General features: G+C 38.3%; 1 protein-coding gene and 1 pseudogene across 2 annotated transcripts in view; both read right to left on the reverse strand.

Moving 5' to 3' along the window:
* Positions 1-347: 347 nt before the first annotated feature.
* LOC150015189 (keratin, type II cytoskeletal 8 pseudogene) lies at positions 348-1,932 on the reverse strand (annotated as a pseudogene).
* Positions 1,933-10,116: 8,184 nt separating this feature from the next.
* SYDE2 (synapse defective Rho GTPase homolog 2) overlaps positions 10,117-14,244 on the reverse strand; it is a 42,750-nt gene continuing 38,622 nt past the window's right edge. Inside the window, exons 7-8 of one of the 2 annotated variants that reach the window (XM_090269681.1) lie at positions 12,516-12,563; positions 11,888-11,948 (exon numbers count right to left, since the gene is read on the reverse strand). In XM_090269681.1, coding sequence (XP_090125807.1) covers positions 12,553-12,563 — 11 coding nt within the window. In that variant the 3' untranslated portion in view covers positions 11,888-11,948; positions 12,516-12,552. Of the gene's footprint in view, positions 11,949-12,515; positions 12,564-14,244 lie in introns of both variants that reach the window. The other variant, XM_090269680.1, reaches the window with a different exon arrangement.

Consider the following 14,244-nt stretch of genomic DNA (forward strand, 5'->3'; position numbering starts at 1 on the left):
GAATTAAGTTAACCTAACTCAGAGGGTAATATTTAGGCATTTTTCTCACTTGCTTAAAACAAACACTTGACAGTGATGGGGGAAAAAACACACTAAATATAGCGCCTGTCTTCCCAAGTGGTCTCTGCTATTCTTTTTAATGAGAGTTCTATTTATAGAGTTCATTCAACTTTAGGAAAATATTTTCTTTTAATAGGATGAAAAATACGTTTTTCCACTAGTAGCAACAAGTGCACAATAAAGTGAATCAGGCCAAAATTAAGAGGCTATTACTTGCTCAGTGATTTCTGTAAAGAGATAAATGAAACATTTTAACAAAAGTTTTTTTTTCAGAGCCAGTTGAGACTTTATTTTAGAAAAGACCAATTGATTTGGCTTTTAGTGTGAGGCATGGGTAAAAGGTGGTCCCCTGGGCAGTAAACGCCCCACCCAAGGGCGAGCTCAGGACTGGGGCTGAGCTTCGGGTGGGCCTCCTGTGCCCTCCGCTGCCCGGCACAGCTCCTTTCCCGCTGTCTCCGAGGACAGGAGGGACCGCAGCAGTCCTTCACTTGGGCAGGACATCCATCAGATGACTCAAACACCAGCTTCCCATTGCAGGTCTCAATTTTCTTCACCACCACTGTCTTGGAGGAGCTGGTGCTGATGAGGCTGAAGGAACTGAGGCCCCCACCAGAGCCCAGGCGGGACTGGAAGTCCAGGCCGTAGCTGAGGTTCCCTTAAGCTGGGCTCAGCCTCCTTGTGTACTTGCTGGTTGCCTTGGTATGGATACTCATGTTCTCTATCCCAGACTCCAGCCGGTTCCCCTCGCCCTCCAGCAGCCTGCGGTAGGTGGCGATCTCCACGTCCAGAGCCAGCTTGACGTTCGTGAGCTGCTGGTCCTCACGCAGCTGCCAGGCCCTGTCCTGCTTGGCGGTTCTCAGAGCAGCTTCCAGCTCAGTCACCTTGGCCTGAGTGTCCCTGACGGCCAGCTCGCCACACTGCTCGGCATCACTAATGGCGGCCTCCAGGGCAGCCCTCTGGCCTTTGAGGTCTCCAATCTTAGCCTGAATTCAGCTGATGTTCCAGTTCATCTCAGGCACACCACCCCCGTGCTTCCCAGCTAATATCTGCAGCTCCTCATACTTGATCTGGTACATGGTCTCAGCCTCAGCACGGCTGTGGCTGGCGATCCCCTCCCACTGGGCCTTGGCCTGGGAGATGATGCCATGCAGGTCCAGGGAGTGTCTTGTCCATGGACAGCACCACGGACGTGTCAGACATCTGAGACTGCAGCTCACAAATCTCCTCTTCATACACCTGCCTGTAGAAGTTGATCTCATTGGTCAGCCGTTCCAGGCGGGACTCCAGCTCTTCCTTGTTCATGTAAGCTTCATCCACATCCTTAATGAGGACAAGTTCCTTCTCCATCTCTATGTGCTTGTTTATCTCATCCTCGTACTTACTCTTCAAGTCTTCCACCAGCCCCTGCATGTTGCCAAACTCTGTCTCCAGTCTTAGTTTCTCCTGGGCCAGTGGAACATATTGTCCATGTTACTGTGAGTCGTCTTCTGCTGTGGCAGGAGAGTCCTCTTGGTCTCCAGAATCTTATTCTGCTGCTCCAGGCTTGGCACGGAGGAAGCAGACTTGTTGAGGCTCTTGATTTGCTCCTTCTCCTGGTTTTGTACCACCTGAATGTTGGGGTCCACCTCCAGCTTCAGGCAGCTCAGCAGGCTCTGGTTCACTTGGGACGGCTTTGATGGTCCCCATACTCCCAGCTCTGCTGCAACTGCCAGCCAGACTCATGTTGCTGCCCCGGCCAACCCGGTAGCCGCTGCCCACCTGGGAAAAGGCTGGGGAGCTGATGCTGGGGCCACTCAAGTACAAGCAGCTGCTGAAGGCCTGGGGACCAGAGGTGGACACCTTGTAGGTCTTCTGGGTCACCCTTATGGACATGGTGGAGGCTGGGTTGGAGGCAAGGAGCCAAAAAGCTGCCAATAAAAACTTTTTTAGAGAATTTCTTTCCTTATGGTGACATGCACTTTTTCAACATGTTATGTAAATAATTGTTTCTACTGGTCTGCAGCAAAAAAATTACAAAATATTGCCCAAAATTTACCAACCCACTAACTTTTTAAGTCACTAATTTTCCTAAACCCACTCTAGTTCCCAAAGAAACATGTCATTTTTTAAGTAGGTAATGTCACTTTCCTAACCACACATAATTTATTACTCAGGAGTGAATATTTGAAAAATTACATAGATGTGGCATCTCATAGTCCTTAGTCTTTTCCTGAGAAAAAGACAACCATTCTCTGAGAATCCTTTTACATTTATTCACTTACTAATAATTAACTGAACATCTTATGTTATAGTTCTTAGTTAGACCCATGGCATAGTCTGAACTGTTGATGGGTTGGATATGGGAAGTAAGAGAAAGACTCTAATCTGGGGGGCAGCAGGAAAAGATGAAAATTGGGGAAGGTGTGTGGATATGTGTCACTGCTCAGCCTGCTCTGTATCTAAATCCCCTTCTGACATTCATAGAATTTACCACTGTGCAAGTTTCTGGGAAAGGAAGCTAGCTAACTGTTCTGACTTCTGGAAGTTGGGACACAGTCTGATGCTTCTGCCAGGGGCTTTGAGTCAGGAATGATGCAGAGCAGCAGGGACATTTCATAATTAATTCCAGTGGTGCACACAGTAGGCTGTTTGGTGGCAGTGGCAACAACAGCAGCACCCTGAGGCACAGCCTTGGTTACTGTCATTCTCATCACCTAGCCTCTTAGTCCTACTTCCCTAGCTTTCCCATGAAAAAAATTACTTTAAAAAATATATATAAAGGGCACATATTGTAGAATTGTATACCTGAAACCTGTATAATTTTATTAACCAATGTCATCCCAATAAATTCAAATATACAGGACATAAATCTTAAACGTGCAACTTCATATGTAAACACCTGTGAAACTTCTGCCTAGATCAAAATAGAAAACATTTTTAGTACTCTAAAACAGCCTCCCCTCTGATACAATGTTTTTCCTTAAGTAAATTCAATTTCTGCCTGAGTTAGCCAGTTTTTGGCCGAGTCAGAATGCAATCAAGAACTCTAATTTCTGGAATTTCAACATGTATTGAATATGATCCCTACTCAAGTCAACAGAAACACTGGGCAGGGGAAGGGGTGAGAGCATTCTCTTTGCACCCAAGTCCCGGGGTCCAAAAGACTCAAGTAAGTACTTGTTACTAGTAAACATGTTACAAATTTATCACTACCCAAGAACCTAAAAACTGATATTTAAATTATAAAATCTTAAGACTCCAAGTCATTCTGTGGTCTGGAAATTAAATTCTTTTCAGGAATCATACCACCACCCCAACCTGTTTCTTTAGGGTCCCTAATATAAAGCTACATAATCTGAAATTTTCAAGGCAGTTATGATGTGGGACTTTGCTTAGATATCTATGAAGTCCTCTTGCTCTCTTATTCTTGCAGTGACTCTGCGGGCATCATTATCAGGCACAGAAGCATTAGTACTTTTGGCTAACAGGACATTATAGGACATTGTGATAACTACTATATTAATAAAAGCAACATCCATTTTAAGGAACTCATTTAAAAAATACAATGGAGTCATCTCAATTCCATTTGATGGTAACTCCATCTGTCACTTGCAGGCCGTACTCCTTTCTCTCACAGTCCAGTGGCAGAGTCTTTAGGCTCCTACATCCAAAATATATCTGGAATACAACCATTTCTCATCACATCTATTACTTCTTCCCTGGTCTGAATTGCCATCTTTCTTGCCTGGATTACTGCAAAACTGGATACTAGAAGATTAAATAGAAAAATGCCAACCAAGTTCTAAAGGAAAATGAATTTGAACCTAGAACTGCAGGTACAATCAGAATGAAGTAAGAAAAAATAAAGGCCTTTCAGACATGCAAGGACTCCAAGCTCATCTTCCATGAATCCTTTTTGTGTGTGTTACGGTGAAGTATACTTATAAGTATACTTCAGCAAACAAAAATAAAACAAAATCAAGAAAGAGTGAGATACAAAGGGATACAAAAACAAAACAAAACAAAAACCAACAACAACAAAAAGTAGAACATAGGCAGCTGATTAAAAAGCTTAAATGATCTCAGGGTTATAGTGAAGAAGCAATTTTTCTTCTGTCAAAGTAAAATAATAAGGGCAAAAATATACTTCAAGAATCCCAGAATGAGATATAAAAGCACTCTGAACAAACTTGGTTATTCAACAGTATGATAAAAAGAAGTGTTATAGTGAAGAAAGTATTTTTCTGTCGTCCCCCCCACCCCACAAAAAGCAATTACTCCAGGAAAAAACAAAAATCTACAAAAGCCATGTCCCTATTATGAAGGAAATAACATATACTATGATTTAGAGAAACGATGGCTATAAGATAAAACAATCTATTTGACCTTTAGCATAAAATATTCTGCTTAAATTGGCATACACTTTAAGGAAATCAGATTGCATATGTAGGAAACAAAATCACCTGGTTTAGCTGTGAATACTTTTGCATAATCTAGCATATAGCTGCTAGTTATTGCTTTTCAGAATCAATATATAAAGAAAAAACCAAAGTCAATTATAGTTCCCCAAAACAATATGCACGCATTAATACTGATTAATAGTATAACTTAGAGAAGTTAGGAGGTAAAGAGCAGTAATAGGTTGGAAAGTACACGGTAGGTCATTTCCACAATTGTAGGGAGTCAAGTGGTATGTTTAAAACTGATAGATCAAAAAATAAATATTACTAGTTATAAAGGAAACCAAAAGAACTAAAAACATAAAATGGGGAGGAGAAATGAAGTGAGATAAGCTGCTTAGATAATCAGCAAATACTGCTTAAACGACAAATCAAGGAACAGCAGCAGTAACTCTTGAGTAATGGAGGTAGTACTTGAAGAATAAAAAAGTTGTACACAATGTTACCTCAATAAATTTAACTTTTTTAAAAAAAGCAGTTCTTACCTCTGAAAAGTGGGATTGGTGTAGATGGCAGGGAGAAACACTTTTACTTTTTAATTTCTATCTACCTTAATTATTTAAAATTTTTATTCAGGTACATGCAATAAAATTCAATTGCTTTTAATCCTAAAAACATTAGGGCTGACAGGCTTTGAAAAGAATGACAGCTGACAGGCTAACACTGTAGGAAGATCCCAGGAGATTATAAAAAGCAGGATAAATACCCAAAAATAATCTGAAATAAAAGGCCATTTAAAATAAAGGTATAAACTAGAAACAAGATGGCAGAGGAGTAAGTGGAAGCTACACTAACTTCCTCCCAGAACTAGTCTGGATTTACAACGTAATTTTGGAGAAATCATCTGGAATAACCAACCGAACACCAGCTGGAGAGAAGTCTTATAACCACGGAGACAGAAAAGGCCGCTACATCACAACGTGACCGGTAGGGAGTGTGGAGACGTGGAAGGGCTGGCTGGGCTCACACGGGTGGCAGCTGAAGGGACTGAGAAACAGCTCAGCAGCCGGGGGTTCCCCCTGAGAAGGGCAGGGTCTAAACCCCCAGCTGAACTTCCCAGCCTACAGCAACAGAGTGGAAAGTAAAATAGTATCAGCTGTGAAAAGCAAAAAGCCACAGGGTTTCTTGCTAGCCGGAGAGAAACAGCTGGAGAAAAAGAGGTCTTAAGCGGATCACATACAAAAATATTTTGGCCCCCACTTACCCTGGGCTCAAGCGGAGGAAAGGCAGAGAGGACTGGAAATGCTTGGGGAGAGTTTGGTGTGGTGGCTTTGAGGGGAGAGCTGGGGAAGCGGCCGGCCAGGTCCCAGTGCTCACTCATCCCCAGTGCTGCAGGCAGACCATTCCCAGCCAAGTGGCATCAGCCTGAGGGGAAGCAAAGGCCCTGCCTACAGGAATTAAGCTGCCACACCCACTGTCCTTAAGCCTGACGGCTAATCACAGATTGAATAGATTAACAACTAAAGAAGCCAGACAAAGGCAGTAGATTCCTGGAAGTCTCCAACAGGCTGCCTAGGCCCAGACTGGTACAGGGGCAGATCCAGGAAGTGCAGATCATTCTAAGAAGCACCAACAAACAATAGGAGTCACAAAAATGGGGAGACAGAGAAACTATACCCCATCGAAAGGAAAGGTAGAGTCCCCAGAAAGAGTGCTAAATGAAATAGAGGGGAGCCAACTATCAGATATGGAATTGAAAGCATGGATTATAAAGAAGCTCAATGAGCTTAGCGGAAACTACAAAGAACTCCAGAAAAACTACAGTGAACTCCAGAAGAACTATAAGGAACTTACTGAGAATTATACCAGCATCAAAAAGGACATGGAAGCTATCAATAAGAGCCAGGAGGAAATGAAGAATACGATCTCTGAATTGAAGAACACAGTAGAAGGAATTAAAAACAGGCTAGAGGAAGCAGAAAATCGGATCAGCGAGCTGGAGGACAACGTAGACAAAAACTCACAGACAGTGCAACAAAATGAAAAAAGGCTGAACAAGACTGAAGAGGCTCTAAGACAGCTGCAGGACAACATGAAACGTAATAATATCCGTATCATAGGAATTCCAGAAGGAGAAGAAGAAGAGCAAGGGATAGAAAACCTCTTCGAAAAACTAATGACAGAAAACTTCCCTAACATGAAGAGAGAAAGAATCATGCAAGTCCAGGAAGCACAGAGGGTCCCAATGAAGAGGAACCCCAACAGGCCCACTTCAAGACACATCATAATTAAAATGCCAACATTCAAAGACAAAGAGAGAATTCTAAAAGCAGCAAGAGAGAAACAACTAATAACATACAAGGGAGCTCCAATAAGGCTATCATCAGATTTCTCAGCAGAAACACTACAAGCCAGAAGGGAATGGCAAAATATATTCCAAGTAATGAAAAACAAAGGCCTACAACCAAGAATACTCTACCCAGCAAGGCTCTCATTCAAAATGGAAGGTGAAATAAGGAGTTTCCAAGACAAAAGAAGGTTAAAAGAATACATCTCCACCAAACCAGTATTGCAAGAGATGCTAAAGGGTCTGCTTTAAGAAGATGAAGAAACAGAGAGAGACAGAGAGGAACACGAGTACAAAGGGGGAAAATGACAATGAATAAGTACTGAAAGAAAGAAGGAACTTCTACCATTTGCAACAACATGACTGGAACTAGAGAGAATTATGCTTAGTGAAATAAGCCAGGCAACAAAAGAAAATTACCTTATGCTATCACCTGTTAAAGGAAACTAATGAACAACACAAACAAATGAGCAAAATTGAACCAGAGGTATGTAAACGAGGAATAAACTAACAGTAACAAAGGGGGAGATGGGAGGGAGAGAAGCGGTAAGAAGGGGAAGGGTCTAGTCAAAGAACATGTATAAATGACCCATGGACATGGACAACTGGGTGGGGACTGAATGTGGGAGAAGGGAGGGACAGGGTGCAGAGAAGCAAGAGGGGGAAAAAAGTGAGACAACTGTAATGGAAAAACAAACAGAAAAATTTTTAGTGGGGGGAAAGAATAAAAATATAAAGAATAGAAATGCAAGTTCAGTGAATATTAGAAGGACAAGGTTTTTCCTTCACACTGTATATATTTTCTCCCTATCTGATCCCTCCAGAATTTGGCATTCTAAAGAAGTAAGTAATGACCTAAGTTTCTTTGCATAAAACTAATAAGACCAGTTGTTAATAACGATTTTTTTGACTAAGACTTTGACTGGAATGTCATGACTAAAGGAGACATGCTTGGGCTTTGGTTGTTACCAAAAAGTCCTGAGCAACTGGGACTGACTTTCAAAGGTAATAAAAGTCCACGAGATAAAAGGCCTGGTACCTTGGATGGATGAGCGGTCCATAGCAATCTTTCCAGGGAAGGAACGAAGGTTGTTTTCCTGAAAGATGGCTAGAAGGGACCTTAAGGCACAATGGAAAACCAGGAGGACCTGGAAAAGACAGGTGTTTACAGGCAAGGCTGAATGCCAGGTATGTGGCTCAGCTTCTGTGCCCTGAAGGGCAGACTGAAGGTCACCCTAAATGTTCCTTGCCTAAGTTCCAGCAAAGCAGAACTAAAGATCATAACTGATCATTTGCTGCTCTTGTTGTGTTTATGCAAATGAACAGGATAAATTAAAAATGAACTTAATGCAGTCCCTTTAATGACAAGGAGGGTAATCTTAGGGAGAAAAATCAAGATTCAAGGAAGATCACAATGCCCAGTGGTAGACTATAAAGTAGTGCAGCTAACCGTCTTTAAAGTTTCTTTTCATTTAAAATTTGTTTTCATTTGAAAGTTAAACTATGTCTGTGGCATTATCAAAGATGTTTAATTTACAGGCAAGAAGAATGTCAAATGCCTTGCAACTGGATGTCTTTCCGATAAGACAGTCCTACAGATCTATAAACTTGTGTGTGGGTTATGTTACATAAATTAACATGTGTTTTCTGTTTTCAAAGGGCATAAGCCTACGATCTCATTACCTGAGTGATTGTCTGTACGTATAGGCCTCACTTAATCCTGTCTGCATTGCTGCCTCCTGAGACTCAATGGTTTGGCTGAACTAAGTGGCTGGGTTGGTGAAGAACGGGGTGGTCTGTGGGCTTCACTTTAAAACTGGTTTCTCTTTTCTATCCTAATGGCTTAGACAGAAAGAGCCCAGAGGCCTGAGAGGGGGGAAACCTAAAATATTTCCCTCGATCCAAACTAAGTATAATGGGCAAAAGGGTTTTGGACAGGTGAGATGTACCTGGCATACCTTCCTCCAAAGAAGCCCTTCTTTTCCCTAATGTGGGACATTGAAAAATTAATACCTGTCTTTTGTCATCTAGTGGTTACGGATTGAACGATGTCCTTTAACCCTGTTGCCCCCAGAATACAACAAGGATGCCAGCCTGTTAAACCAAGCATGCCGTTGTCCAGAGACAGCCAACCAACCTGGAGTCTGCACGATCCTTCCCCTTGTGGGAAGGCCACCCTCCCCTCCACATCCCCACTCTTATTAGGGATTTCTTGACCCAAGAGTAGGTAGGACGACGACCATGTCCAACTTGAAGCAGCTAGAGGAGCTCGAGACCTTCGTCCATTGTCCTTATAAGATTGTAAAGGGTCTTAAGTCTGAGAGGGAGGGATTGTTATTTTTTATTGTTAAATATTTAACTAATTAATTAATTATTTTAAAAAAAGAAGAAGAAGAATATATGAAAGGGTGAGCCATGGGCATGGACTTGGGGAGGGGATTGTTGGGGAAGGGGGCTGCTGGGGGGAGGGGAGCAAAGGGGAAAAAATTGGAACTATTGTAACAATATAATCAATAAAATATACTTAAAAAAATAAAAATAAAGGTATAAACTTATTGAGCACTACTGAAAACAGCAAGAGTTGATTAAAGAGATTTGTAATAATGACTTGGTGATTCAGACAACAAAAAAATGTTTAGTATTTTCTATTTAAAATGGCAGAGATTAACTTTAAAACTATTCCCATCCAAAATAATATAACATGCCTTGGCCGGTGTGGCTCAGTGGGTTAAGTGCCAACCTGCGAACCAAAAGGTCACTGGTTTGATTCCCAGTCTGGGCACATGCCTGCGTTGCGGGCTAGGTACCCTCTTGGGGTCGTGCGAGAGGCAACCAATCCTGTTTCTCTCGAACCTCAATATTTCTCTCCCTCTCTTTCTCCCCCCACCTCACTAAAATGAATAAGTGAAATTTAAAAAAATAACAATGTGACCCTTAAAGTATGTCAGGTTCTGGAAAATTCAATATCTGACAAAAAGTTATTATATATATTTATGGGTAACATATAAATTGGTCCAATAATTTGACACATTTGTTTAAAAAGAATGGCATTAAAATAAGTGATCTTTTAAAATCATTATGATAACAGCATGACACCAAGGTTATAATATTTTAATAAAACTTTACATTTCTGGAACAGCTTACTCAATTCGTACAATATACACAATACAGCAAACGAAAGGAAGAAGACTGAGACAGTCTTTCTACAAATTATTTAAAGTACATTTCTTTTGATTGTTTACTCAATATATATATACCTGTCACGTGTTCTTTTGATATTCTTCTTAATATGAAGCTTAAAAACTGGAAATTTCACATAAAAAGTTTTGTTTTTTAAAACAATTGAATATTCAAATTAAATAAAAAGGTGTTCTGTTTGTTTATTGCATAGAAACAGTTAAATATTTAGAAAAATATCAAGAAGTCAGGTTTTTTAATGGCTGCTACATCTAAGTTGGTAAGTCAAATTTTATTTGTAATTTTAAAATTATACATTCTGTAGGTATAAAAGTTTTATAAATACATTCCAATTTAATTTTAAAAGGCTTCTAAATGTACATTTTCAAACACTGCTATGATTGCTATAATGACTACCCTGTAGATATACTTAGCCAAAATAAGTTAATTTTAAAAAATCAGTAACATGTAATATGCTGGCAAGACTTCTTTAGGAACAAATGAGGGTAATTATAAAGTCAATGTTATAAATGTTCTACTACAAATAAATATGTTTTATCTATAATTACTTTTCTTTTTTAAAAGCAGAACTTAAAACTGCATAGAACAGGGAAAGATTTTTTTAATCAGAGTCACCAGTGCAGAAATTTGGGCACTTAATCCTTTAAGTTAGAGAATTTCAATTTAAAAGATGACTTCTCACTGGGGATATGGTGACTTTCTGTAAACTAAAAAAAAAAAAAGTCTATTAATTCTATTCAGATGAGTCTAGTGTTTCGGTTTGTGTATTTCTATGCAACTCCTCCTTTAACTTAAATGTTCTTTCTCTGAAAAAGACATTTTAAGCTAATGATTTTGGCCTCTTGACATATATATTTTAAAGATACATGTGATTTTGCAACCAATCCCTCCCCCCTATTCTAATACCTATACATATATGCACTTATAAACATAAACATATTTTGGGATTATAAAAATATTTAGTTTTATAAGCTTAAATAATTACTGTTAATACAGCATACATTACATTTGCATAATTTTACTTTTATTTATAAAAAGGTTTTCTTATAGCAGCATTTGCATTGCAAATGAAATGTGATCAAATGATGTTGCAGTGCACATGGCCTCATCCTGCAAATCTGGCTGAGCAGTGGCAGTGTTCCTCCAAAAGGGACATCTGCTTCAGCTACAGAAGAGCAGTTCCTATAAGGTATAAAAATCTTGAGGAGCTAATAGCTTATCTGGACCCTATAAGTGCACTTAAAGTTATTTCCACAGAATTGGCAAGATTTCTTAAAATATATCCAAGTTATCTTTACCCAAAGTAAAATGTTCTAGTAAGTAAAAGTTATATTAGTGGATAGTGTTTTTAATTGAATAACATTAACTTATTAGAAATTAATTGAAGACTTCAAGAATAAAAAAAATAAAAACATCACTGTGAGAATGATTTGAAACTTGAAAACATTATGAGAAACCAAATAAAAACTCTTAATCTCAAACACTCATACTAAGCTTATTTTTGTTGAGCTCACGCTCCAGATTTCCAATCAATGTATCAATACTTTCTTGCAGATCTTTGAGATTGACTTTTCGATCCACTGTAGACTCAATTGTTTGCATTGTCAAATATGTCTGAAATGTGCACTCTTTGGACAAGGGAATTGATTGTTTAATCATTATATCAGGTCCATATATCTTGCTGCAATTTTCTCCATTTTCTCCATCTTCTGAAGGGACGTCATCATAATCCACATCATTTAAATTTTCTTTAGTATTTAAAAAGTAGTTTTCTCCACAGCTGCTCCAGTCTCCTGCATAACGATTGCTCAGTGGACTGTCTAATCTGGTTTGCCGTGGCCTAAGTACTCTTGATGAGTTAGTATCACTCAAATTTAACATGTAAGGTCGTTCCTTCTTCTTCCTCAAATAATTCAGAGAAGATTTCTGCTCTGTGGTTGATTCTTTGACAGTTAAACGTTGCACTAGAAACAAACAATAAATTTGCTTTGGTGATAGTAATCCAACTGGCCTTAAAAAACAGAGCTAAGGATAAGGCATTTAATAACTACAAACATGCATTAAAACAAAAACATGCACACTATCAAAGAAAGCATTGCATAATTATTTTTTCTATGACCAGACATAATTAAGATTAGGGAGAGAAGCTAGTAGAATGTACAGTGGTGCTAATTCATGCTATATCATTACATCCCCAAACAAATCAAATTTCCAATGTTGATTAACTTCTGTTAATTATTATCTACCCATAATTCAAACAGTAGCTAAACTGATAGCTTCATTTAAATTAAAAGCTACAGCAAAAAGCAGGCAAGGCAATGTTGATATACAAACAAAACAAAACAAAAAGTTCCTTTGTCTGCAAATACCTAAATGAGGCAAAGGCATCTAAAGTGCTCACTCTAAAAGTTCTGACCTCTGTGATTGTTTGCAATTCTATTAGCAGCAGTGTCATGACGTTCTTTACCAAGCAGCCCAAATTTCACTCTGATAAAATGCACAAATACACACTAGACTTGACCACATGTTACCTGAGTTTGAATATACAGGATTAGCTACTTAGAGTCTTCATTTATTGCCTGAAAATAGTACAGATATTTTACTTTCCCATTCCAGTTAGGTATCTACCAATCTAAAATAGCATTCTTCATATTAAGACTAATTTCTTCTAAGGGTTGCATTGTGCTGATTATACAGATTATCACAGAAACATGTTATTTCACAACAAACCAAGGCTTCCTCATTTACTTTTGCATATATTGAACAAAACATTTGTCTTAGGTTCTTCTGTATATAAAATGAACTTAATTTAAGTATTGAGGCATAACTATTAAAAACCTGTCCATAATACCTTTCTTTCTGCTTATTTATTCTCCCTTAATAAGTACCTCTCCATTTATACTTCCCTTCTCTAAGATAGAGAACATATCATCAGTGATAATGCAGCAATTTGACATTCTCTAACATATATGTACTAAATGTTTGTTTCCTATTGTACAAAATAAGATAATAGAAAAATAATACAAACATGTATTGTATGTGGTTCTAGTTTTCCACTTATAGTGATATTATAGCTTTTTTCAGGGTTCACATAATTTTTACTTAGATTTTACTAAAATACTTGATAACTGTGTATAGATGTGTTTTTAAAATGTTTGTTTTCATTTTATGATGGTTATTATATATCATTATGAATAGCTAAAAGCTCTTGACTTAAAATTTCTAGAAAATAAAGGTCTGGTATTTACTTTAAATTCATCTTTTAGAACAATATTAATAAAAACTGTCCCATGTCATTAACTGACATAATTAAAGAATAAATAGCTAAATTTTTTCACTGTTTAATTATTCATATTCCTTTTTCTCCTCTAGCTTCTTATCTCCACTAAGTCTCCTTGCTTTTCTCTCTACATTTGCTGTGCTATTTCTGTTCTTAGTGAGTAAGGGTCACGCTCATTGTTTTCACCAACCCAGTACAGTATTCTGCTAATCTTGAGGTCATCTGGTTTGTCATTCAACCACAGCAAAACATTTTTGACTCTGTGTTTTTGTGTTACTGTATCTGCATTTTCTGACATTCACCTGCAAAACCCAGACTTATTTACTAAGTTGTTTAACCAAGTCCCTATTAAAACACTATTTTTATATATTTTCTTGGAAAATATTTAAGAAACTGATTATAATGATATTTATATAATTTAGACTAAAAAGTCAATTTCTGAAAAATCAATCTCACTGGCTTTTTCAACCACTGATGGTGGAATGGTTTCCTATTAATAATGCAGAGAAAATGGCTTTATAAAAAAAAAAAACTTCACCCAAGGATACGTCTGTCCATTGATTTTAGAGAGAGAAGAAGGGAAAGAGAAACATCGACAGGTTGATTCCCATATGTACCCTGACTATGGATTGAACCTGCAGGATAGGTATAAGGGGAATCGAACCCACGACTTTTTGGTCTACAGGACAACATTCCAACCAACTGAGCCACCCAACCAGGGCAGAAAATGGCTAATTTTAATCACCTCCCCAAAAGTTCTAGTTTTTCCAGCACTGTTGACTACCTACTTTCAACAGAATAAAATAAAAATGCAATCTATAATAGTTGCTGGAAATGTTTCAAAATATAATAATACTAAGAAATTTAATTTTCTTATCTTGTTTTCTACCAATAGGTTCACATCTTTAATCACCATTTTATTAGCCTTTTATCTACAATATAATTGCCTTATTTTAATAGAATATATTGTCTAGTAGTGT

The sequence above is a fragment of the Furipterus horrens genome, unplaced genomic scaffold (genome assembly GCF_987537825.1).
Source record: "Furipterus horrens unplaced genomic scaffold, mFurHor1.1.pri manual_scaffold_3, whole genome shotgun sequence".
Lineage (NCBI taxonomy): Eukaryota > Metazoa > Chordata > Mammalia > Chiroptera > Furipteridae > Furipterus > Furipterus horrens.